At 43.7% G+C, this 27,771-nt stretch overlaps 2 protein-coding genes and 1 pseudogene across 2 annotated transcripts; 1 reads left to right on the top strand and 2 right to left on the bottom strand.

Moving 5' to 3' along the window:
* Positions 1-2,516: 2,516 nt before the first annotated feature.
* On the top strand, positions 2,517-5,721 carry LOC109769824 (mixed-linked glucan synthase 2-like). The gene is made up of 3 exons (XM_020328535.3): positions 2,517-2,746; positions 3,221-3,944; positions 4,078-5,721. The coding sequence occupies exons 1-3, from the start codon at positions 2,517-2,519 to the stop codon at positions 5,719-5,721; spliced, it is 2,598 nt and encodes an 865-aa protein (XP_020184124.1).
* Positions 5,722-7,011: 1,290 nt separating this feature from the next.
* Positions 7,012-7,963, bottom strand: LOC109769826 (protein NRT1/ PTR FAMILY 5.10-like; annotated as a pseudogene).
* Positions 7,964-11,955: 3,992 nt separating this feature from the next.
* Positions 11,956-15,556, bottom strand: LOC109769819 (protein NRT1/ PTR FAMILY 5.10). Its single transcript, XM_020328531.4, has 3 exons — positions 15,144-15,556; positions 14,826-15,043; positions 11,956-13,434 (listed from the first exon to the last, which is right to left on the bottom strand). Exons 1-3 carry the CDS (start codon positions 15,280-15,282, stop codon positions 12,163-12,165), a joined length of 1,629 nt encoding a protein of 542 aa, XP_020184120.1. The 5' UTR covers positions 15,283-15,556; the 3' UTR covers positions 11,956-12,162.
* Between the last annotated feature and the right edge of the window lie 12,215 nt (positions 15,557-27,771).

The following is a 27,771-nucleotide window of genomic DNA, read 5'->3' as shown; positions in this document are numbered from 1 at the left end:
AGGTTATCTACAAATGTACTGGGACGCTTCGTTTATGGTCCTCTCTACAACGAGTGAAGAATCGAGACCTGTTTACGGAGGTGTGTACACGATTGGAGGCTATGGCGAGGGATACTTTTACCCAACATGGGTGGCAGCATGATCTTAGGATTGGGCCACCGACGGTTTAGGCGCTATACAAACATGCATTTTTCTTTGTATTTTGCCTTCCTATTTTATTTTCGCTTGTCGTGAGGACTTTGTTGGCTGTGTGCATCTTAGTTATGCAGAGGCCGGGTGTTACTTAAACCTTTTAAGTAATAAAGCGCCCCTTTTCGGAATGCTAATCGCTTCCAACATATAGTACGTGTTAGGATTCTCGTGCACATCAAATTGCATTGTTGACTATCTTTTACCGTCAAATCACTCCTACTACTACTTCATCTTCTCTGAAATTGCTCGTATTTCAATCTGAATATATTCTTTTCTTATAGTTTTCTTGTCTTCATCCTTGTTGAGATCTTTCTATAAAGAAGACACGTGGAGGAATACCTGGAATAAAGTAGATGTATGTATTTTTTTAAGACGTGGAATTTACAGAATGTCGGTAGAATTGAGAAAAGGCGAGAGCAAGCTACCAACTCGACTAATTGATGCTACGTGGTGCTCCATTGTTCTGATCTTAAGCTCATATTGATGCTAAGGTGATTCATGAGATTTGTAGAACTGGCTGGCTCTAGTTGTTTGGTTTAGAAACTTGGTTATGAAAAGGTCTATGACAAAGTGAGCTAGGATTTCCTAGTGGAAATGCTTTCTTCTAGAGGTTTTGGAGATAAGTGGATTAGGAAGATTCCTAGCACTTTATCCAAGAGGTCCTTTTGTGTCATACTTAATGATACAAATGGACATAATTTTATTTGGGTTAAAAGAATAACACAGGGTGATTCCCTTCCCCCTAAACTTTTTAACTTGGATGTTGATGTCTTTTTTAAGATATTAATAAACATTGTTAATACAACTGATGTCTTAATACCTAATGTTATTCATGGGGGTGTAGCGAGTCTCCAATATGTGGATGACACTGTTCTTTTCTTGGATACTTCTCTACATCATGCTAGGAATCTTAAGTGGATCTTGTCTTGCTTTGTGAAAACTTTTTGGTATAAAAATTAACTTTCATAAGCATACATTTAATGTGGAAGTGGATTCGCTAATTCTCTAGCTTAGATTTTCTGCTCCAAAATTGATGAATTTTCTATTAAATACCCGTGTCTGCCTTTGCACTATAAAAAGCTCGGGAGGCAAGATAATCAGCCTGTGGTTGATAGAATTATTAAGAACATCTCTGGCTGGCTGGGTAAAATCCTATCGTACACGGGTAAGCCGATTTTTCTTGGCACTTGCATTGCTGGTATTCCCTCCTATCTTATGTCTATGGCCAAATATTCCAAATAGACTATGAATGTTATTACCTCCCAGATGCCTCAATTCTTGGGGGTAATCTTGGAGAGGAGCATAAGTATCATCGGTCTAACTGAGGGTTTGTGTCCAGGAAGAAATCTTTCTGAGGTATGGATTTTAATTTGACCCTCCTTGCCTCATGGAGTAAAAGGTATTTTGACAGTAGTCCCAGTGACTGAAAAACAATTTGCTTGCTCCAATGTTCTCTTGGCTAATCATCATGTGGGCTTCTACTGCTTCAAGACCCTTTTATCACTCGAAAGCGGAGGGTGAGAGCAGCATTGCCTCTTTTTAAAGTCAGGTCCAAATGATCTCGATTCATTAAAAAGAATAGAAGAGTTGCCAGTTAATATATGACAAAGCAGGGTAAAACCATCACAATTGCCCACACAGGATAACATCGGTCAACCTGACCACCCATTCGGAGATACAAAACGCCACGGAGAAGAAAAGGGAAAGTGGGACGACGAAAGAGCGCGGAAGGCATCCTTCAAAAATCAAAAAAAAAAAAAGGCGAGCCAAGCAAAGCGAACAAGTGCTTATTGAGGAAAGTAAAGCGGGCATATGCCCAGTGGTAGGGCATCCATAGACCTGTCGCCGGCTGATTCATGCGCCCACACGTTGAGAACACTATCTTCTCCCGTACCTTTCCCTACGTCCTTTTCACCACATCTTCAATTGATTTTTTTTTAGTACAAGCATACACGCTCTCTAACGATCGATGTCGACATGAAATATACTTTTGCTTATAACTAGCAGCAAGTGAGCTTCGGCCGGCCGGTTGTATTTGATCGGCCAGACCTCAGAATGCGATCCTTTCCTTGCCGCGGTTGACCACGCCGAACTGCGGAAGTGGCGGCCGATGGTTTATCATAGCAACGACGACGATGACAACGACAAGGAGGAGCTAACCATGCTTCAACGAGGAGGAGCTAGCACTAGCATTTGACCATGCGGAAGCGGCTGCCCATGCGGTATATAATCCCCCAACGGACACGCATCCCCAAGACACCAACACATACCGGCATACGGGCGTGTGCGTGCGTGCACCAACATCGGCCACCTTGGCTCACACGATGGCTGCGGCAGTCACTCGCAGATCCAACGCCCTCCGCGTTGACGTCCCTGGCGGTGAGGCCGTTGCCGTCTCTGTCGCGGCGGACTCCCCCGTGGCCAAACGGGGCCTTGGCGCCAAGGACGACGTGTGGGTTGCCGCCGATGAGGGAGGCATCATGTCCGGCGACGGCAACCGGCCTCTGCTGTTCCGGACCATGAAGGTCAAGGGAAGCATCCTGCACCCTTACAGGTCGATCATCTGCACGTCATTCCCCATGCTGGTTTTCACACTACTACTATACATCTGTCCCGTAATAAACATAGTGTGCGTGATTTTTCTTTTTTCTTTTAAAGGTCATACTTACCGAAAAAGGGTTTCCCCGCTTTAAAGGTCATACTTTAAGTTTGTAGAAATAGTTATCAATGTCTAGAACACAAAATCAATATCAAAATTTATCATGAAATATATTTTTTGTATGGTATATACATTATATATTAAGAAATAGATATTTTTTTACTCCATCCGATCTAAAATAAGTGCCGTGGTTTTAGTTTGACACGACACTTGGTTTGGATCACATGAAGTACATGAATTTGGTCAACATTTACAAAGCTTTGTGAAACCAACGCTCACTATATATATAGGACGAATGGAGAACTATGATTCTATGAAGGGTTTCACAGTCCTACACCTGTGAATAATATTATCTTTTTGTAACAACAGGTTCTTGATGCTCGTGCGCTTGGTCGCCGTCGTCGCCTTTTTCAAGTGGCGTGTGGAGCACAAGAATCAAGACAGTGTGTGGCTCTGGACCGCGTCCATGACTGCGGATGCTTGGTTTGGCTTCTCATGGCTCCTCAACCAGCTCCCCAAGCTCAACCCCATCAAGCGCGTCCCGGACCTCGCCGCCCTCGCAGACCGGCATGACGATGCCACCCTTCCAGGGATTGACGTCTTTGTCACCACAGTCGATCCTGTGGATGAGCCTGTCCTATACACCGTAAACACCATCCTCTCCATCCTCGCCGCCGACTACCCTATCGACAATTACGCCTGTTACATCTCGGATGACGGTGGCACGTTGGTGCACTACGAGGCGATGGTCCAGGTTGCCAGTTTTGCTGCGTTGTGGGTCCCATTTTGCCGGAAGCATTGTGTCGAGCCAAGGTCCCCAGAGAGCTATTTTGGGATCAAGACACGGTCCTACATCGGGGGTATGGCAGGAGAATTCATGAGGGATCATAGGCGCGTCCGCAGAGAATACGAGGAGTTCAAGGTGAGAATAGACTCCCTTTCTACGACCATCCGCCAACGATCTGATGCCTACAACTCGAGGAACAAAGGTGGTGTAAGTGCCACTTGGATGGCTGATGGAACACACTGGCCGGGCACATGGGTTGAGCAAGCCGAGAACCACCGAAGAGGACAACATGCTGGAATTGTTCAGGTAAAAGTTGCGCCTCTTCATGAAAGTGAATATCTCCGAAAAATATTTGAGTAATGCGTTCTTAGTGTATAAAATAGATATTCAGTTTACTGTGAGTTGGCAAATTTCCCAAATTCGTTTGCTCTTTTGACAGGTCCTACTAGACCATCCAAGCTGTAAACCACAACTTGGATCACCCGCGAGCACCGACAATCCATTTGACTTCAGCAACATTGACACGAGACTCCCCATGCTCGTCTACATTTCCCGAGAGAAGCGCCCTGGTTATGACAACCAAAAGAAGGCAGGCGCCATGAACGTGATGCTCCGTGTCTCCGCGCTGCTCTCCAACGCACCCTTCGTCATCAACTTTGACTGTGACCACTACATCAACAACTCGCAAGCTCTTCGTGCCCCTATGTGCTTCATGCTCGATCCTCATGATGGTCAGAACACGGCGTTCGTCCAATTCCCGCAACGGTTTGACGACATCGACCCAACTGATCGCTACGCCAACCACAACCGTGTCTTCTTCGACGGCACCATGCTTGCGCTCAACGGCCTCCAAGGTCCTACCTACCTCGGCACCGGCACCATGTTCCGTCGTGTCTCGCTCTATGGCATCGAGCCGCCACGCTATAGAGCGGAGAACACCAAGCTTGTGCGTAAGACAGGTGAGTTCGGTTACTCGACGTCGTTCATCAACTCGGTGCCGGATGCCGCGATCCAAGATCGATCTATCACCCCGGTGCTGGTCGACGAGCACCTCAGAAAGGACCTAGCTACCTTGATGACGTGTGCTTACGAGGACGGGAGCTCATGGGGGAGAGATGTCGGGTGGGTGTACAACATCGCGACGGAGGACGTGGTGACAGGATTCCGCATTCATCGGCAAGGGTGGCGTTCCATGTACTGCTCCATGGAACCCGCGGCATTTCGTGGAACGGCTCCGATCAACCTCACCGAGCGCCTCTACCAGGTGCTTCGGTGGTCTGGTGGGTCCCTCGAGGTGTTCTTCTCCCATAGCAATGCCCTCATCGCCAGCCGCCGGCTCCACCCTCTGCAGCGCATCGCCTACCTCAACATGTCGACGTACCCGATCGTCACGGTGTTCATCTTGTCCTACAACTTCTTCCCGGTCATGTGGCTCTTCTCCGAGCAGCTCTACATCCAGAGGCCATTCGGCATGTACATGGGATACCGCGTTGCCATCATAGCGATGGTGCACTTGATCGGCATGTTCGAGGTAAGATGGTCAGGGATCACGTTGCTAGACTGGTTCCGCAACGAGCAGTTCTACATGATCGGGGCGACGGGCGTGTACCCAACAGCGGTGCTCTACATGTTGTTGAAGCTCGTCACGGGAAAGGGAATATACTTTAGGCTCACATCCAAGCAGACAGAGGCCTGCTCCAACGACAAGTTCGCCGATCTCTACACAGTGCGATGGGTGCCACTGCTGATCCCGACCACCGCAGTGATCATCGTCAATGTCGCAGCCGTCGGGGCGGCGATAGGCAAGGCGGCGACATGGGGCTTCTTCACAGACGAGGCGAGACATGCGCTTCTCGGGATGGTATTCAACATGGGGATCCTCGTGCTCCTCTACCCATTTGCACTTGGCATCATGGGGAAGTGGGCGAAGAGACCCATCATCTTGTTGATTGTGTTGGTCATGGCCATCAGCGTCGTCGGGCTCTTGTATGTCTCGCTCCACGCCCCGTACACAGGAGAATGGTCACAAGTTGCCGTTTCTCTTGGGAGAGCATCGCTGACCGGGCCATCTGGATCTGGGTAGGGACGTACTACAACTCATCTTATATCATTATAGTGCAATGATTTATATTTTTCACAACACAATAATTTAAATGTTTGGGTACATATGTAATCATTCCTACTGTACTCTATTCAAGTACCCTGTGTATCCAGCGTTCGAATTGTTTCTGAAAATTTCTAATTACCCTTTGTGCACCTTTTTTTCTCGCATCTTCCTAAATTATTAAAGATCACGTCTTCATGTGAGCAGCAGCCAGCTTCTACTTTTCAACTCCATAAAATTAGGACGTTCGGCCTAGCTCCGACCATGAAGTTGAAAACGCTGGTAGCTAGCTAGAGAGCTACTAAACACTTGGGGCATGTTCAGATCTCCTACCAACTCCCGAACTCCTCGAGTCCAGTTTCTCATCGCATCTTCCAACTCCAGACAGCGACAGGAATCTGTTCGGCAACATCGCTAGCATGCATCGCCAACATGGGCATCGGTGGCCTATGTATTAGGCAAACGAAGAGCAGATGTGCATAAACAGAGCAGCAAATGTGCCCAGGAGAGTGATTACATATGTGCCTAAACGAGCTACGCCCCTGGAGAGTGCACATTTGCTTGCCTTGGGGTGTCTCAATTTTTTTTTTCTTGCCTTGGGACGTCCCTGTCGAACTACGTTGAAATAGAGTACACATTGAGTGCAGTATACTCACTCAATCATCACGTGGTTGGACACAAGAACACAAGGTTGATTTATCGTTTCAGTACAGTAGACCCCAATTCAGGATCCAGTAAATAAACAGAGCAGCCCTTCATTCAGAATAATGGGTGGTAGTACCGTGACGACAGCACCTGTCAGACTAGCCACAATGGCACATGTTACTAATCTATGTTATTACCTTCTATAGTGGGGAGTAACATATGTGTGGTAACATGTAACACTTTATTTATTAGGGTATAGACTCATCTTGCCTTGACATGTAACACTTTATTTATTAGTTATGTTATCACATGCCTCTCTTTCTTCATTTATTGCTTACCACATCATCTATTCTATCTAGATATGTGTGATGTTACTATCTATGTTACTCCCACTGTGTGTAGTCTCAGCCAGATGGACCGCCACCGCTGTATGATGCGTTGGACACTCAAGCGAGCTAGTGCTAGGTAGCAGCAAACCATCAATTTCCATTTGGCCCACTTTATTTTATAACATTTGCAATTACAAATGCAATCTGTTTTAATACAAAAAGATTCCTTGTTTCCTACCTACTTAACGTTGTGGACCATTTCTTTTACACAACCTCGAATGGTCCCAGTGATCACTCAGTGCTGAATCTTCTTGTGGCTGTTGTTGTAGGTGTAGGAGCTGGCGAGCCAAAGGAAGAGCACGAGCTCAGCGGCCGAGAGACCGGCGAGCAGCCAATAGAAGTAGTCGAGGTGGGCGTGGTTGAGGTTGTCGGCGAACCAGCCGTCGCCACCTCCACTCCAGGTGACGCCGTCGATGACCGAGATGAGGGCGCTGCTGATGAAGCCGCCGATGCCCATGCCGCTGAAGTAGAGCGCCAGGCCGAGGCTGCGCAGCTCGCTGGGCATCTGGTCGTAGAAGAACTCCTGCATGCCCACCACTGCCAGCACGTCGGCCACACCCATCATCACGTATTGTGGCACTAGCCACGCCCAACTCATTGGCACCGTCGCCCCAGCGTCATCCACGAGCTCGTGCTCCCGTGCCATCTCTAGTCGTTGGCCCTCCACGAGCGCCACTGCGATGATCGCGCCCATTGACACCGCCATGCCCGCGCCCATGCGCTGCAGCAGCGTCAACCCCGATGGCTTGCCTGTCACGCGCCCGAGTGCCGGCACCAACAAACGGTCGTATATGGGGACAAACAAAAGGATGCTCGCCGGCCCCAGTGCCTGTCTGAAGTGCGGCCGGCGGTAGCTCAAGGCCTCCAAAGACGCGGCGATCCAAGGTGCGGCCCTGCTTGTTGAATAGCGTCATGATTTGCGCGTACACAACACCATACGCCAGGCACACCGCCCAGATCAGCAGGAGTTGGAGCATGCTGCGCGCCTCCTCGGAGTTGGCCGCGGTATCCTTGTCTTGGTGTCCTTTCGTACATAAGGCGAAGCTCGAGCTTTTGACGAGCGTGGTAAGGCTGCGGCGGAGGCGGGCGAAGGGGCTCTCGGCGTCGATGGTGGGCGCGCAGAAGCGATAGGTAGGGGTGCCAGAGAGGAATACGATGAAGGTACAAATCATGATGGCACAAAGCATGCCAATTACCGTTTGTGCACCCTTTTTTTTCTCACTTCTTCCTAAATTATTTTTGAAAGCTCACGTCTTCATGTGAGCAGCCAGCTTCTACTTTTCAAGCCCACAAAGTTAGGACGTTCGGCCTAGCTCCGACCATGAAGCTGAAAAAGCTGGCAGCTACGGAGCTACTCCCTTTGTCCGGAAATACTTGTCGTTGAAATGAATGTATCTAGATGTATTTTAGTTTAAATACATTCATTTATGTGACAAGTAATTTCGGACGGAGGGAGTACTAAACACTTAGGGCATGTTCGGTATCTCCTACCGACTCCCCGGATTCCTCGAATCCAGTTTTTCATGGCATCTTCCAACTCCACCCAAAGGCAGGAATCCACCATGGGCTCGCCGCATTTGGTGGCCTGTTTGAGCGCCATAATGGGGCGGCTGGAACCAGCCCAGGTCGGCCAGCCAGCCTATGTATTAGGCAAACGAATCGGTAGGTTTTCGCGGGAGGCAGCAAAACAGTATGTTTAGCGGTGGCATGCTGATATAAATTAGGCAAACTCCAGATTCTTCAATCGATGGAGCTGGGCCGACACTCCTCTAGAATTTTGCACTGCAGCCGAGCTCAACTTCAACAATTTAGCTTCTTGAAGCCCAAGTGTTCGGGTCAAAATCATCTGTAGAGTTGATGGAGTTAGAAGCTGGAGGAGTTTCGAACATGCTTCGCGCTCTTGGCCGTCTGCCTGGGCTTCTACCCTGGCATGGTTGTCGTTTTGAGATAATACGATACTTGATGGGCTTTAGTGGGCTGGGCTGGTAGGGGCAGAATTACTAGGAGGGAGTGAAAAAGGCATAGTCTAACGCCCTGTTCGGAGTACCTCCGCTTCAGGTGGAGTTAGTTGGGAAATGCGGAGCGTCTGTTTCCTGACTCCGCAGCTCCCGGTATTTGGCGGAGCTGGTGGGATTCCGAACAGGGCCTAAAGAGGTGTGAATGTGTAGTGTGCTAATCGTCTTCACTCCAGATTTCATTGACCCATGTCGTATGTGTCCAATCGTGGCAGTAACTAATGCATGTTCAGCTAATATATCCTGATAACCTGATCTCCGGGGCACTGCGTTAAAAAGTTGCTTCATAGTGAACAGAGAGCTTATAGCCTTCTGGCCGGTTTAGTTTAACCCTTTGTCACCGGAGAAGATGAACTTGGCATGTACTTCATCTGTTCCAAAATAAGTATCGCTGAGGATGAAGATATTATGTTAAGTAGACTATGCTCCTGGATTCGTCCAAGCTTAGTGTGCCCTTCTGAACAAACAAAGAGTAGAGGTACGTGTTGTATTGGCCATGCATATATATATATATATATGTATATATATATATATATATATATATATATATATATATATATATATATATATACATATATATATATATATATATGGTCAGAAGAAGAAACATAGCCTAGCTTAGCACATGGTTTCGTTGGTTGGTGTCTTGTAACATCATCCAGGATTCTTCGTTAAATCAAAGCATTGCAAGTTGCAACATAAATAGCCAAAAAAAAAAAGTTTACCTCTCACCTTGTCATCGCTTATGGTCCAACCACTTCCGTTGGCCACGGAGGAGGAGTACGATCCAGCAGCTTGACCGGACATGGACATGGGGCCGTTGGCATGGTGGTATTTTTTTCCGGCCGCTGCGACCTCCAAGGCCTTTGTTATCGGGTGCCGCTGCATTCTAGCGGTCGGCGGGGAGGATGCACCGACGATGGAGGTGGCTGTGGTGGTGCTCTTCCCGAATGTTGTGCCGGGGTTGACCACCAACTTCCCTTGTCGCAGTTTCTTCAGGGCGCTCATTGTCGACACGATTTCATCAGGGAAAGGGGTGGCAACTTGGCACTGATAAAGTAGATGCTCTGCATTATAATTTACTTTACTTTAATTATTGAGCAAATATGAAGCACTAGTTATAATGGTATACTTTCTATCTACACGTCTAAAATCTTTATCCAAATTTCGCAGGTTGCGAATAGCAGACTAGCAATACTTATCGCATCAGTGTTTGCTTAACCCTACAACAAAAATATTAAAAAGAATGAACACATAACATGGAGCAGAGTTTTATGAGGGAATTATTGGATTGTATCTAATAGTTGGCTTACTTTTAGGTAAGCAAAGATACTAAATTTCTAGAGTTTCGTATGATATAGTGGACCGTTTTGGTAGATGTGAGACTTTGTTCGGTTTCTAGGAATGGCGGAAATCCCTCACCTCTCGGCTCGTAACACTCGGCTATAACCCCTTTTTAGCACCCGATAAGTAGATATGCTAGATTGCAGTCAAAACAACTACAGGCTACAAGGAAAAATATAATATTAGCTAAGACAAAGCCAAGCGATGAAAATGATGAATCCAAAATTACAAGTAAATAGGTTTTTAGGGGAGTGGTAGTACAAAAATTCAGAAATAGGAATGTCATTCTTGAAAGAGATAGATACAAAAAACTATTTTGGCGCCAAGTGGACAAGTTGACCCAGGGAACTTGTGCGCTTTGTTGACCAAGTTACTCGAGATTAAGACACCAACCTTCGTTTTTTCAAATGCTTCTCATGAGTGTTGTCCATTCTATATGAAGTAAACTTTTTTACAAGGTTACATATAAGAAGACATGAAATTGCCAAAATTAAGAGCACATTCGACCATCGTGTATTTGTCAAATATAATACTCCCTCCATTGAGTAGGGTGTTTTGGATCTCGGCCTCCATGGAGGCCGAATTTTTGAAAAATTCAAAATTCTCTGTTTCAAAAAAAAATCTGAAAAAAGGTGTACAAGTAAACAACGATGTGAGGTGTACGTGTGTAAAATTTCAGGATGAAATACGTTGAAATGTGACCTGTACAAAAAAAACAAATTCATGGTCTTGGAGGATGAATAGTATCATGTGTTAAAAAGCCCCTTGCACAGCCCTCATTTCAATGTATTTCGTCCAAAATATTTACACACTTGGGAATTATGCCTTCATGTATATTTGTATTTTTTCAGAATTTGTAAAAAAATATGAAATTTCATGAATTTTGAATTTTGCATTTAGAGGCCTCTATGGAGCTCGGCCTCCAAAAGCAATTATCGTTCCTCCATTCCTCTGTTGGTGCAGTGAGGCTGGCCATGAATGTGGAGAAGCCGGCTGCGAATGTGCTGAGACCTGCTGGCGGCCGCAGACGCGGAGATGCCAACCATGAATGCGGAGATGCAGGCCGAGGAACGGCAGCTATGGACGCGGAGACTCGGGGCAGGGACTGCGTTCATGTGCAATTTTTGGACGACGTCTCCTCGAAGAAACAACTGCATTTCGGCTTTTTATTACTCTCTCTCTATTTCCTTTTACTCCACGTATTAAATTGGTCTGAAGTCAAACTCTCCAAAGTTTGAAATATTAACATTCACAATACAACATCAATATCATTAGATCTATCATGGATAATATTTTCATATTATATTTATTTGGTGTTGCAGATGTTGATGTTTTTTTTTTTTTTTGCGGGCGGAGATGTTGATATTTTTCAATATAAATTTGATCAAACTTTATAAAGTTTGGCTTCAAAAAAATATAATACGAGGAGTAAAAATAAACGGAGTGTGTATTAGCAATATAGAAGCAGAGGCAGAACTGTTACATGCATTGTCGGAACAGCTGGTGTTATTTTACCTATGTTTCAGAGAGAAACAGTAATCTCGATTTTTTTTGCCTTGGGATGTCCCTGTTGGTCTACTTCATTGAAACAGAGCCCAAACAGAGTGCAGTATACTCAATCATGAGGTCGTTGGACACCACAGGAGTTGTGACAACATTATTTTACCAAACCCGCGAAAGCAAACATTATTTTACCAGGTTGAGCAATCTCGATGAAGAACACAAGATTGAATTGTCGTACCACTACAGTACACACCAATTCAGAGGAGCCCTTGATAATAAAGAAATCTAGTACCGTCACAGCACCTGTCGGCCAGATGGATCGCAACCGCTCTATGATTGCAAGCTGCATCACCTCAGATCAGATGGGATACATCAATTTCCAATGGGCTCGCCCATCATTTTAACATTTGCAATTACAAATGCCATCCGCTTAATACTACTAGCATTTCTTTGTTTCCTACCTACTACCGAACAATGTGGACCATGTTTTTTTTTACACAACCGGGAATTTATCCGGTGACCACTCAGTGCTGAAGCCTCTTGTGGTTGTTGTTGTAGGTGTAGGAGCTGGCGAGCCACACGAAGAGCCCGAGCTCAGCGGCCGAGAGCCCGGCGAGCAGCCAGTAGAAGTAGTCGAGGTGGGCGCGGTTGAGGTTGTCGGCGAACCAGCCGTCCCCACCGCCGCTCCTGGTGACACGGTCGATGAAGGAGATGAGGGCGCTGCTGATGAAGCCGCCTATGCCCATGACGCTGAAGTAGAGCGCCAGGCCGAGGCTGCGCAGCTCGCGGGGCATCTGGTCGTAGAAGAACTCCTGCAGGCCCACCACCGTCAGCACGTCCGCCACGCCCATCATCGCGTACTGCGGCACCAGCCATGCCCAGCTCATCGGCACCGTCGCGCCGGCGTCATCCACCAGACCGTGCTCCCTCGCAGTCTCCAGCCGTCGGCCCTCCACAAGTGCTGCCACGATCACCGCGCTCATCGACACCACCATGCCCACGCCCACGCGCTGGAGCAGAGTCAGCCCTGATGGCTTGCCCGTCGCGCGCCCCAGCGCCGGCACCAGCAGGCGGTCGTAGATGGGGACGAACAACAGGATGCTCGCCGGCCCCAGCGTCTGAAGTGCCGCCGGTGGCAGCTCCAGGCCGCCGAAAATGCGTCGGTCCAGGGTGCGTCCTTGCTTGTTGAAGAGAGTCATGATCTGCGCGTACGCCACGCCATACGCCAGGCATGCCGCCCAGATCGGCAGCAGCCGCAGCACGCCACGCGCCTCCTCCGACTTGGCCGCGACGTCTTCATCTTGGTATCCTTTTGTATGGAAGAAGCTCGAGCTCCTTCCGAGCACCACGAGGCTGCGACCAAGGCGGGCGAAAGGGCTCTCGGCGCCCGGGGTGGGCGCATAGAGGCGGTAGGTGGGGGTGCCGGAGAGGAAGACGGCGAAGGCGCATAACATAATGGCACAGAGCATGCCGAAGCCGATCCCCCAGCCGACATTCTCCTGGATGTAGCTGACGACAGCGACGGCGACGGAGATGCCGATGGCCATCGAGAAGTACCACCAGTTGAAGAGGGAGCTGCGAGAGGCGCGCTCCTTGGGGTGGTCGGCATCGAACTGGTCAGCGGCGAAGGCTAGGCCGCATGGCTTGTCGGCTCCCTGTGCGAGAGGAATGAGGTAGAGCGAGGCGTAGAAGAGGGCCACCTGCAGCGACGAAGGGCGGGAAGAGGAATGAATGTCGCCGGCCGGCGATGACCGCTGCGTCTGGAGCGTGGTCACTAGAGTCATCATGCCATATCCCTGCACGCATACACACATATTTTAAAACTTGGTTAGTGTCTGCTTAACGTTTAGTGTTCAATGTAGAGGACAAACCGAAACTATAAGAAATTATTAATTTTCTAGGGCAATATTTTTAAAACCATATTTTGAACTTCTTAATGTTGAGGGACAAACTAAACGAATATCCTAGACTAATTTAGCTCAATTCACATCAAGAATTCAGATAGTAAAAATTTATGATCTCGTGCAACATGGTGAAAAAAAAAAACTGAAGTCAGGTTTAACATGAAGTAGATACTCTATGTTGCAATTTACTCAAATTACGAGCGATTGAGTTGTCTCTAAAACTTGACCCAGTTTCAGGGAAGTAAAAATATTTGATTTTGGAGTTTCGTATGAGTGGACCGTTTAAGTAGATGTGAGGCTTTCAGGAAGGCGAAAAAACCTCACCTTTCACCTCGTAGCACTAATATACAACCCATTTCTAGTACCCTGGGAGTCGATATGCTAAAATAATGATAACATTTGCAAAGTCGCAGTCAAAATAACTATGAGCTGCAAGAAAAATGATAATCTTAACAAAGACACGACTTCGAACGACGAACACAATGAATCCATAATTACACTAAATTGGGTTTTTGGGGAGACAAGAGAGAAGGCAAACGCGGAAGGAGGAATTGTCAAATTGGAAAGAGATAACCCACAAGCGAAAGAGCTACTACATCAAACAAAACTATTTTTCCGCCAAGTAGACAAGTTGACCCAGGTAACATGTGCAATTTGTTGACCAAATTACTCGGGGTTAAGACAACGACCTTTTTTAATATATATATATATATATATATATATATATATACACTACTAATTACACCAGTTGCTCTCAGAAAAGTTTATCGCGATGGATACCAGCACAGTGTTCAAGTACAATTTTGACAGTCTCTCCGTCTCAAAATAAGTGTCACTGACTTAGTACAAAGACCGGAGAGAGTAATTTCTACATAATATATATTATATGTATATACAGAAAACAAGAAGAAATCAAGTATATCAAACATGTGCTAAAAATGTCAGTACTGTGTCAAATAGAAATAGTTGTAGAGATTTTCAAAATCAAAAGTCCGATTTTTGCTACAGTAATCAGGTCCAGTACTGCATTGTCCAAAGTCGACATCACCGACGATTCTTTGCGATGGACCCAGTACTCGGTTGGTTGATCCCACACGACTCGAGCACATCTTTCCATTCCAGCCTAGCATTATACCACGGCGACGACCAGATCTTATCTCATGTTATTTTAAAAACCGCGTGTCTCACGTGTGATAGCATCTACCATGATGGTGATTGGTGATGGTGCAGCGAACAGAGAGGTAAAAAGTGAACGGGAAGCAAAAGGAGGATTTTTACCGTACCAGGACGTAGAGGGTGCAGGCGAGGATGATGGAGCGGTAGCGGCCGAGCCAGGAGTCGGCGACGAAGGCGCCCAGCAGCGGCATGAGGCAGGCCGTCCCCGACCAGGCGTTGACGGCTGCGGCCGCGGCGGCGTTGGAGTGGCCCAGCGGCCCCGTCAGGTACGTGATGAGGTTCGCCGACACGCCGAAGTAGGCGAAGCTGCCCGCGATCTCCACCACTGCAATCAACCCCATGCCGGATCGATCAAGAAGGCTGTTACTTGACGGACGAGCAAGCAGGGGAAGAGAAGGCGCGTGCGTAGGTGCGAGAGTACGCACCGCAGACGAAGAGGGCGGAGCGCCAGCCGCCGGACCCGGCGCGGCGCACGGGGCGGCCGCGGAAGTCGGAGACGCCGGCCAGCGGCGCCGCCTCGTCGCCTTCAGCGGGCAGAAGGAAGGGGGCCTCGGCGTCCGCCATGGCCGCCACCTCTCTCTCTGCGTCTCTCCTCTGCTCTCGGCTGATTATTTACTCTGCTCTCGGCTGGCTGGCTGGCAGGCTGTCAACGCGCGCACGAAGAAGCAGCCGGCATGTGGGCGCATGTGTGTGTGTGTGGGCCGGCGACCGCTCTAGCCTTATGTTGCTGCCTCGCTCCGTTCTCCTCCACACGTCTCTTTCCGACAGTCACTAGTTGCGGCGCCTCGTTGCCTCCCTGCTTCGAATAGAGCAAGATATTTCTTGGTGCTCTCACTGTGGTCCAGTCAGACGTGTCGATCCGAAACTGACGATTTTGATAACCGATCGATCGATCGGCTTCGCCACGAGTGGTCTCTTTTGGATGGCTGCCGTGGGGGCCTCGTCAAATGAGTCTTTTTATTTTATTATAAAAAAAAGTACCCATCCTCTACACCGTGAGGTGCACGGGAAAAAAATCTTCAGTCGACACTGACGGAAGGCGATCAACAAGAAGAAGCAAAAAAAACTATCAGCAGATAGTCTCCGGCTCAATCTGTTGTTTTCAAGGAGTGGTTGTTGTGCATGCCTGTGTGGAACATGAATACATTATTCAGTGATTTCTACAAATGTCCAGGAGATGTTGTTTCACCTAGCAAGACAACACGATCAGGACTAAAGTCAACTAGTTTTAGGATAGTTGATACTTTGTTCATTTTTCTTCAGATTTTTATTCTCAAGTAAGATAGGATAGCTGATGCAAGTTTCAATATCAAACAAAATACACTAAAAAGAAGATAACATAACTATAATCGGTCGAATCCGAGATTACATAGCTCATCGACATAATCTACGAGTGGCTCCCCAGTCAAATTGATTGAATAAATCCTGCGTAATCCGTTTCTACCCGGTAGCACCTGGAGGTCATAAGCCCCGCACTTTTTACGCAACAACTCTTGCAAAATGCCTTTCTCGTTAAGTAGCTTATACAACGATTTGCCGAGTAAACACATGTTTTTAATATTTCAAGGTTTCAATGTCCAACCCACCTTGATCATTGTAGGTGTGCCTAACATAACTACCACAACACAACACGCAGAGCTCAACACCGATGTGCCCATCAATGCTGCAATTATCTTTCCAGCTGAAGGTTTGCTCGGGCCGGCTCCAAGTATTGGACAAAAATTATGTACAAGTCTGAACATGTTACAGCTTGGCGCCTTTTGCTTCGAGGTTTCACCGATGGAGCCGAAGAAGGACACGATGAAGCCAAATTTCGGAACCCCTCCACTAAATTAATATTGGTATACTATGTTCATGTCTAGTGGGATAGTTCAAAGCCTGCAAGCAAACAAGTCTATATTATGTGATCATTGTAGCCAGATTTATTAATTAGCTTCCTAATTAAAAGGAGTACTAGATTATTAGAATATAGAAGGCCATGTACAAGTCATGTTAGTTAGCTTTTTTTTCTCTTCGAGATGTAGATGGAGGCCATCGTGCGAGTAGTTGGAGAGATCGAATTGGTTATTAATTTAGGCCTTTACGGCTACTGTGACGAGGTTATAAAAGGTAGCTTGGTACGTCTTGTATAGGGGATTTGTTTCGAAGTTGAGTTGAATAAAAACCAGAAAAAGCCTCGAGTCAGGAGCCACCAAAGACATTACGTCGGCTTCTTTGACTCTCGCGAGATCCGACATTTCTTCTACAGATTCAGTTTCTTTTATCGAGTACCGTGAAAGATCGGACGAACGACTCTTCGTCTAATCGAGTCTTTATCAGACATCGGGAGGGCAACTGGTTCCGATTACTAAACTCAATATGATGGAGGATATATGACAAAACCCACTATTATGGTGGTTAAACAATCTATCTAAAATCATTAATCCATTGAGGAATTTCATACACCATGTAGCGAAATATGAACAAGTATTATTCAAATATATTTATCATGTTTCCTTAAAAAATATTTTTTTCATGAACATCTAATATCATAATTTTAATAAAGAAATAAAATTATGATTTATACTAAACTTTTATGCTTATAATCATGTTTATCATGTCAAAATCACATCATATTTTTTTACAGCATCTAATAAATATTTAAATGGTAATATTGGTAATTACTAATCATAGTTCTTATGCTACAACTCTAATGTTTATCATTGAAAATGTGCATGTACAACAAATCTGGAGTAGTGTTTGCAAGACAAGTTACGTTAAATTTTTTTTATACATCGCAGCTCAGGAAGTTATTTAATTCCAATCCCACAAATGTTATAATTTTTTCCTGCAAAAATGCATATTTTCGAGGATTAATTTTGTGATACTCACATGAACATAGTGTATATCTGTTTCTATGTGTATCCTTAAATATCTTGGTAGATATATATATATAGCGTATATTCTTAGAAATATCTTTATAGTGATTTCTAGTTTATGATTAGGAATATGAAAGTGAAAATTCCGCGAGTATGTTTGTAGTAATAAGTCACTCGCCCTCCCTCCCTATATTTTTTTTCAGCAATGCCTCCCCACATCATAGGATAAATCCAAATATGCAAAGAATTTACCTCCTTTTTGTATCTTGATGCTACCATTACATCACTAAAAAATTTGGTTGCTTACGACCTAGGGGATTAACACCTCCAGGATGGCTCCATTGACCAATGAAGCACCACTGGTGTGAGAAAGCCCCTGGAAGAAAAATATACGGAGTACCGGTTCCAGTCAGACGTGTCGATCCAAAACTGCCGATTTTGATACCGATCGATCGGCTTCGCCTCAAGTAGTCTCTTTTGATGCTTGCGGTGGGGGCCTCGTCAAATGAGTCTTTTTATTTTATTATAAAAAAGTACTCGTCCTCTACACCGTGAGATGCACACAACAATTTTATTATTATTATTTTTTGAAGTTGGAACACCTTGCATCCCAAAACTTATGATGGACCGATCAAATCGACGTCACAGCATCAGTTACATCAAGCGGGAGATTTGGTGGCCATAAAGCTTGGCATTCCTCATTGCTCCGGCACCCATACGATGCCAGCATATGAGCTTGTTTATTACAACTTCTAGGACAATATGAAACATGAAAATCAATAAATCCTAGCTGAAGCTTGTACTTTGCCTCCCTGAAGAGCACACCAAGAGGACCACGGTCAAGGCTAGTAGAGGATACTGCATGTTGGAGAGCCATGCAATCCGTTTAAAAAACAACACGTCCCATCCCTTGTATCTCGGCTACCTGGATGGCATTCAGAAGGGCCGACGCCTCGGCATGAAGAGCTTCAGTCTAATGTACTTTTTGTTTTGGGAAGGCATCAGTGGAAGCGTTCCTTTTCCTGGTTTTGGGAAGCTTCTCTCTATTGTTACCCCTCAAAAAATGGATGAACATTTTTGGAACTGTTTTGTTCAGTTTTATTCTGTTTTTTCTTTCTTTCTTAATTTTTTCCAAATGCATGAACTTTTTTCAAATTCATGAACATTACACAAATTTTTGAATTTTTCAAAATTCGTGAACCTTTTCAAATTTGTGAACTTTTTTTCAAATCCCGTGAATTGTTTTCATATCCAGAAACTTTTTTTCTGAATCCATGAACTTTTTTTCAAGACCATGAAGGTTTTAAAATAAAAAAACTAATTTCAAAAGTTTTTTCAATATTGATGAACTTTTGTCAACTTCCCGAATTTTTCTTTTTTGGAACATGCATGAACTTTTTCAGATCTTGAATTTTCAATGTAGAACTTTCTTTTATAGTTTTCCAAATTGTCATCAACTTTTTTCTGAATTTGTGAACATTTCTCGAGTCTGTGAATCTTTTTTAAAATTTTAAATTTCTTCATTTATTCGTGAACTTTTGTATCCACGAACATTTCCCAAGTTCGAGAACTTTTCCAAATTCATGATTTCTTTTACGTTTTTATGAAATTTTCTTAAATTCATGAAAAATTGTTTTGTGTTTCCTCATTTGTTTGGGACTTTTATAGTCAAAGAATGACCGGTCAACCATCCACCTATCAACAGATCAAACAAAAAGGAAAGCGAGTGGGGGGCAAGCGATCTCGCGCTGTTGGGCCGGCCAATGCGAGCATGCGCGTGAGCGCTTCTTTCGCTAGGCGGTGCAACGAGAGAGATTGGGAGGAGCCTCCCTGGCAGGGACCCTAAATCCGTTGCCACTGTGAACCCCGCCCATGGACCATTGGGCTGTTAATCCCATCTTGTCTAGACTCTAGAACACGAAATGTGCCACTCTTTTGAACAAGGCTCGCAGGCCATAGAAGCCACACTACACCCCAGCCAAACGTTGGACATCACGAAATCACTAATTTAGATTTATGGGAATTTATAGAAGTGGAACTAGGTCAAATGGAGCTACGTTGGACCCACAAGCTCAGGTGGCGCGCCGTGTGAGCTTGTGGCTCTCCGGTATGTCTTCTGGCCTCCTCCCGAAGCTTCTAGGGTCCCTTTTGGTCCAGAAAAAATCATCATAAAGTCTCAACATGTTTGGACTTCGTTTGATGTTGTTTTTCTGCGAACAATAAGATAGGCAAAAACAGGAACTGACACATGGCACTGAGTTAATAGGTTAGTTCCCAAAAATGATATAAAATTGCATATAAAACATATAAGATTGATAATATAATAGCATGAAACAACAACAAAATTATAGATAAATTGGAGACGTATCAGTGGGTAGTACTGGAATGTTAGTTTAGCTGGTTTGTTGCTATGAAGGATCTTTCTTGTTGGTGTCTCAAAACTGAATATGTTTTTTCATAACATAACTTGAGGAGCAGATTGTTTAGTAAAACTGACCATGTTTCTTTTACTATGTACTCCTTACTTGATACTCTTCTTTTTTCTGCACGAATTGTTTGGCTCTTGCTATTCTTGCTAGGATCTTAATTGTTTGTTTCACAATTGAATGTAATGTCCCATGCTATAAGTGAGGAGCAATCAGTAGTACGACGGGTTCTTTCTTTCTTATTTTGTTGTACCTTTTAATAATGTCTGAACTTAGCTCATCATATTTCCTAACATTTAATGATGTAGTCTGTATTGGCTGATCATTAGTAGCATTTAGCTTGCTTGTGAAAAATTTCAGATCTTGAGTAGCACAAGGGTCAAAAAAATTGAGAGAGCTACTGTCCCGGATCTTGAGAAGCACAAGGGTGCTGGTGAGCTCCATATGGAATCACCAAAGTGCAAGAAAAGGAAGCGAAGTAGATAGAGTATCGGCGAGCTTCACGGGGAACACCAAGAAACAAACAAACTTGTCATGAAGTCGTTGACGTCAAAGAAAAAGAGGAAGGTAAAATTATCAAACTACTCTATCACGAACCCGTCGATGTCCAAGAAATATACATAAAGTATGTTGGCTTCACAGAGAAGTAGTTTGAGCCCGAGTAATTCCGAGACGCTTATGTGCCTCGAGGATTGGCTTCGAGCAGCTGGTAATATGTTGTTGATTATTTTTTTTTTCCATACTTCATTTAATACCTTCCATGTTCAATGCTTCATTGAATGCCTTCAATATTACATTGCTAAAATTAGCTCATCTTATTTTATTGTACCTTACAATAATGTCTGAACTTAGCTCATCCTATTTCCTAACATTTAATGACGTAGTATGTATTGCCTGATCATTAGTAGTATTTAACTTGATTGTGAATTTTTTTAGATCTTGAGTAGCACAAGGGTCATAAAAATTGAGAAGGCTACTGGCCCGGATCTTGAGGAGCACAAGGCTGCTAGTGAGCTCCATATGGAACCACCAAAGTGCAAAAAAAGGAAGCAAAGTATATAGAGTAGCGGCGAGCTTCACGGGGGACACCAAGAAACGAACAAAGTCGACATGAAGCCGTTGACGTCCAAGAAAAAGAGGAAGGTAAAATTATCACACTACTCTATCATGAACCTGTCCATCCAAGAAATAGACATAAATTATGTATGTCTATTTTATTTTTTAGCAATACTTATTGGACAACAACCGTTTTTTCGCAGAGGCAAGTGAAGAAATGTGCACTAATCCACCGGCAACATTGATGGACCTTTGGCCATTGACATGGATAAGCAAGCACCACTATTGAAGAAGAAAAGGCTGAATAAGGTGAATTTTGATTGTGAATGATTATCTCTGAATCAAATTGCCCTTCTCAAGCTATTTTGTCTACCTTTTTTCTTGTTTCCCAGAGGGATAATTTGATTGGAAACACTATCAGATTGGCTCTTTTTCAAGCTTATGCTTTTCTTGTTTCCCAAAGAGATGTTGCAACTACACCATCACTTGGATCTTTGCCCGTTGACGAGGATGAGCAGCCATCACCTGGATCTTTGCCCGTTGATAAGCATAAGCAGCGACCACCTGGATCTTTGCCCGTTGACAAGAATAAGCAGCAATCACTATCCAAAAAGGCAATAAGATCTCCCTCCCTTAACAATGTGGTAGTGTCATTCTTAGCAAGATGGAAAAAGGCTAAATCACTAGAGAGCTCCCCGTCACAGCCTTCACTGCTAGCTCTGTCACCCAATGTAGCAAAACTTGGTTCACGTAAACCAAGAAAATTAAAATCCAAAATTTGGAATGAGGTACAAGCAATATATGTTGATGGAATTCTCGCACAAGGTCGTTGTACTCATTGCAACCAACTCTTTCCTGCCTCAAAGAAGTTCGTGACAAGTCGTATTGGTAAACATCTGGAGGTATGTGAGGAGAAAGCTAAAAATGAATGGTATGGTTGCCAAGATATGAACTAGTAGTGCAATTGATCCGGAGTGGAAGTTTGACCCAGGGCGTGCACGTAGAGCACTGGTAAAGTTGATTATGGTACATGAATTACCTTTCTTTTTGTTGAGTATCTTGGCTTTAGGTCATTTGTTAAGACGTTGAATCCATGGTTCAATGTGGTATCTAGGGTAACAATTAAAGAGGATTGCACTGCTTCATATGATATACACAAAAAATAAATTCAAGCATTCTTTAGCAATCTAAATTCTAGAGTATCATTAATGGGTGACATGTGGACGTCCAATCAGAAACTGGGTTATTTATGCATAGCCACCCACTTTATTGATGGCTCATGGACTCTACAAAACAAAATAATCAGATTTTGCCTCTTGGAAACCCCACACAAGGCCCATAACATGTTTGATATGGTACAAAAGAGCTTGAGAGATTGGAACATTGAAGACAAAATCTTTAGCTTTACCCTAGACAATGCACCAGTTACTAGCTCTATGGTTGGCCACTTGAGAAAGCATTTGGTAGATAGATAGGTATCTTGTCCATGACAGTGGAAAATTATTGCATGTTAGATGTGCTGCCCATGTACTAAATTTTGTGGTGCAAGATGGGCTGCAGGCAATGGCGTCAATTGTTGATAGAATTAGAGAATCAGTGAAGTATGTCAAGAGTTCGCAAGGTATAATGGAGAATTCGATGAGATGATTGCGCAGGTGGGACTTTCTTGTAAAAATCATCCTTTCCTAGATGTGCCTACAAGATGGAATTCAACTTACCTCATGCTTGAAACATCATTGCCGTTCAGAGCAGCGTTTGAAGCCTTGAAAAAAGCTGACAAAGACTATGAATTCGCTCCATTTGCCATCTTTTGGGTGCTTTCTACACAACCACAAAGAAAATCTCTGGTAGAACATATCCCACCTCTCACCTTTACTTCTATGAGACCTGGAATGTGAAGCAGGTAATGGAGAAAGAAGTCTTAAGTGAAAATGTTACCATTATTGCCACTGTGAAAGAGATGGAGAAGAAGTCGATTACATATTTTGAGGAGTCATTCTTAACAAGTTGTGTGTCGGTGATATTTGATCCGAGGTACAAGTATGAGTACGTTGGTGGCGCCGAGAAATATCTTACCGAGGTGAAGAATGAAGATCCAATTTGTTGAATATGCATCTCAATTTGAAAACACTTCTGATGAAGTTGATAAGCTTGTAGAGGAGGATAGGGAGTGCACTCTTGATGATTGAGATAAGCATTTGAGATTGAAAAGATCTGACAACTCGAATGAGCTAGAATGATATCTTGAAGAAGACTTGTTTCTTCGCTGGCAGAAGTTGAATATCTGGAAGTGGTGGACAATTCACTCCCCAAAGTATCCAGTGCTTGTGGCTATAGCACGGGACGTATTGGTAGTGTCCACGTCTACAGTGGCTGTGGAGGCTCCATTCAACAATGCTGGAATGATCATCACTGATTAGAGAAGTAGTTTGAGCCCGAGTACTGTCGAGACTCTGATGTGCCTCGAGGATTGGCTTTGAGCAGCTGGTAATATGTTTTTAATTATTATTTTTGCATACTTCATTTAATACCTTCCATGTTGAATGTTTCATTTTGAATTCCTTCAATATAGCAGATCGCCAAAAGGCGGGGCCCACAATTGGAGACCATGGTGGTGATCAAGACGATGCTGGAACCACCTAGGTAATTCTGCTAGTTGTACGTTGCACTTTTGGTACATTATTATATGATGACATATATTTCTATTTTCGAAAAGAGAGGACCCATCGGAGGTATTTGAAGAAATAGCTCTTGTCCATCTTCTTTTTCCTGATATAGTATACTATTAGTTTTTGTTGATAAGAAAATAGCTCTCTTAATCATAACCCGAGCAACATTTTTCTTAGTATTGACTTCTTCAAGTTTACAACCTTTGTCTGGATTTGTATTCGAATCCACATTTCAAATTACAAATAAGACTTCTTCATTCCTGTTTTTTTTCTAATATGTAGTTGGAGTTTATCTTGTGCAACAACATTGAAAATAGATGATTGTTTGACCCTGAACCAGAAGCTCTTTCACGAACTCACAATGCTTTAAAATCTACAAAAATGATTCGTCTAGTTTTGTATTTTGAAATTATGATCTTCTATTAGTTCTGCTTGATGATTTTCTTGTTTTTTTAGAAGTTTGATTTGCTTTTTATGCTGTGGGTCTTGTCATTTTCTATTGTCCATTGGAATAGCGCTAAAGTCTACGCAGCTAGAGGATTCATAACAGGAAGAAAGAAATGGTTCATGTCAGTATGTCACACATGTTCAGAGAAAAATTCATCAAAATTTTATGGCATTTGTAATGTTCATTTTTTAAGCAAATGGTCCTATGATGTGGTTACATGTATCCTGTAGTGAAAAAAAACAGTAGCATGATGTGACTGTGTGTAGCATGTAGCACGTATCCTTGAGGTTTTGTGTTAATTCTTGTGTTGTATACTTGTATGTTATTCTTAAATGGGATCCCTCTTATCACATCAAACTTTAGTGGGTTGTTCCTTACTTCCCACGAAGCAGCAGTGGGACTAAGTGGGTTTGTAGTGGGACGCCCACCTACAGTCCCACCTGCATCTTGAATGACAGGACTCACTGGTATGTTTGTCAAACAATCTATCTAAAAACATTAATCCGTCGTGAAATTTCATACACCATGCCTCGGCATTGGCAAAGTATCATTCCAATACCCTTTCCATGTCTTCTCAAAAAAATAATATTTTCCAAAAATCACAATTTTGACAAAGGAATAAAATTATATTTTATACTAAACTTTCATGCTTAGTAGCAACGCATGTTTATGATGTCACAATCATAGCTTACATAACCCGCAAAAAAATCATAGCTTCCATATTTTTGATTACGTCTTATAAATATAGTAATGTTGTTTTTCAGATACATTTTAGCTCAGAAAGTTATTTAAATCCAATGCCATAAATGTGATAAAAAATGCAGATGCATATTTTCGTGTATTAATTTTGTCATACCCACATTAACATAGTGTATATCTGTTTTTGTGTGTATTCTTAAATATCACTGTAGAGATGTCTAAAGCGTATATTCTTATAAATATCTTTATAGGGTTTTCTAGTTTATGATTAGGTATATGAAAGGAAAAAGTTCCAGAGTATGTTTGTAGTAATAAGTCACTCGCCCTCCCTCCCTACTTATTTTTGCAACAATACCTCCTGACATCATAGGATCGCCATATCATAGGATAAATCCATATATGCAAAGGATTTACCTCCTTGTTGTATATAGACGCTCCCATTACATCACTGAAACTTTGAGGTGCTTATGACCTAGGGGATTAACACCTCCAACATGCCTCTATGGACCAATGTAGCACCAATGGCCTGCGAAAAGCCCATGGAAGAAAATATACGGTCTGCCGGTTCCGCCACCGCTTTATGTGTTAAAACACACCATATTTTACTACCCATTTGTTGCCCATCCTCGCACTAAAACTCCTCATATCATGCTTATTGAGCCCTTCATATGTCTATTTTGCACAATTCTTGCTTTACATGCTTTTAGTCTGAGCATTGCATAATCCTTATTTCTGATAGATTTATTAGTTTCTTTTGTATTTTATGTGTATGTGTTTTTAACTCTGATGGACTTAGCATGATGAATAGAGCCAGTTGAGATTAATCCGGAGAAGTTACAAGCACGAGACGCAAGAGCATTGTACTGTTTGATGAATGAATGTCACACTATCCCCAAATTGAAGATCCAATCCCGCGGGGGGGGGGGGGGGGGGGTTCTTCTATATGAATCCGACGACCTCGAGATCACATCAGATGGAGTTAGGTGAAGAAATGGAGGCCAAAACACTAAGCATTGGGTAGTGCCTTTGGCAGTTGTACTAACATCCATACTAGCTCATCCGAGTCATGAAAACCGCTATAAGTTTCCATGGTTGTACCCATGTAATTGGTAGAAGATAAGGAAGTTTTTGGGAAGTATCTAATCCACCTCCTATATTTCTGATGAACTTGGGTAAGCCGGTCAATGAAGCATATGACTTGTCATAATTAAATTATAGATGCATCTATTTGAGGTAACTGGCCCTAGCACGCAAGAGGAGACTCCATTTCATCCCCCACTTATGGGAGCACATCCAACATGTCTAATAAAATAGGAAGACACATCTCCATTTGGGAATAAATAATAAAGAAGGGAAGGCCCCCACCTCCATGACCTTCATGACTAGCATTGATACGCCTCCTCCAGAAGTCGACAACTCCATCGCCATCGCCTTCTTCCAATATCTTATCACTATCTATTGGTGTACTTACAACTCTAGATTTAAAATAAGTCTCTTTCATTCCATCAGTAGTTAGTTTTGAAAGGTTTCGGTTATTTCGTATGATGATGGTTCTTAGATTAGTGGTCATCAGTAGATATATATTAAGGTCTTGTGGCGCCGTATGAGTGCACGCATAGGCAAGATATGCGGGATTTGAACCAAATGCATGTGTGTTACGGGGCTGCAAGGTACTATGGTGACAGACCTCTGGTCGTTGATAATACATCCGAGAGAGTTGGGAGACCCACTAGCTCTATGAGATAAGCACAAACCTCAATCATCGCAAGTAGAATGTTAGGATGAAATGTAAGAAGAAACCATACTCAGGATATGTCAACCAATAAATCTAGGTGCCCACATGCACGAGAATACAGCCTACCGCCGATGTTGGCGCAAACACCACTCGGACGGGAAAAAGGCGGAGGGACTTATTCAATTGGTGTGATGTTGCCAAATACCCCCCTCCCTGCGTGTTGCTACTAAATCACAAGAAAAGAGAATTTTTTTTGAACGAAGACGCACGAAGCGTCCGGCTTTAAATTAATAAAGCCACATTGCAGCACAAGAAAAGAGAATTAATTCCGATTGAAGTTCGTTCTGTCACCTTGCACCTAGATAGCAGCCGGAAACGAAGTTGACTATGGCGTTGGACATAAGAGAGAGAAAACTGTGGCCACATTTGTACAAGGGGAAGAGAAAAATTTCGAACTGGTAAAAAAAGTCACACTATGAGTAGATGATAAGTTATATAGTAGAATAAAAGAACGATAATCCATATATGAGCCTGGGCCCATCTATCCCTCATGAATACTAAATTCAAAAATAATTTAAACAAAATAATAAAATCTGATTATTATTTTTGGCATCGATGCTCGTGTGTGCTACGCGCATGGTAATTTTCATAGTGAAGTGATATTCGTCGAGTTATATACAAAGCAAATATAATCACGTTTCCAATATGTCTTCTTTGAAGCTTCTTTGAGATACGATTTTTTCGCCTAGACCTCCTCACATGCCATTTGTTCATGAATTTTACGCGCACCTAGCACACTTGAGCATCTTTCATGCCATTTTTTAAAAAAAAGTACGTTATTTTCTTTCAGATTTTTTCCATGTTGGTGCAGATGCACCTGAGGACCAAAACGCCATCCAAAAAATATATTAAATAGAGTACATTACCATCATGGGCCGTAGATCATACCGCATACTAGGGGTAGGCTTCGGCCCTCGAACAAGACTATTGGGTCGTAATGCGGCCTTTGTAGCGAGGTGTAGTGCTGGGCTGATTTCGCTGCCTGAGTGGATTTATCAGCGCTGCAACCTTTTCCATGGGCGGGCTCTGCAATTATTTTCCTATGTACATTACTTGTTTTAAATTTCAACAGATCACCTTCTTTCCTTTATTTTTCGTTTTC

Source organism: Aegilops tauschii, chromosome 2 (genome assembly GCF_002575655.3).
Source record: "Aegilops tauschii subsp. strangulata cultivar AL8/78 chromosome 2, Aet v6.0, whole genome shotgun sequence".
Classification (NCBI taxonomy): Eukaryota; Viridiplantae; Streptophyta; class Magnoliopsida; order Poales; family Poaceae; genus Aegilops; species Aegilops tauschii.
The sequence above is the reverse complement of the archived record's forward strand: the minus strand, read 5'-3'. Positions and strand labels throughout refer to the sequence as shown.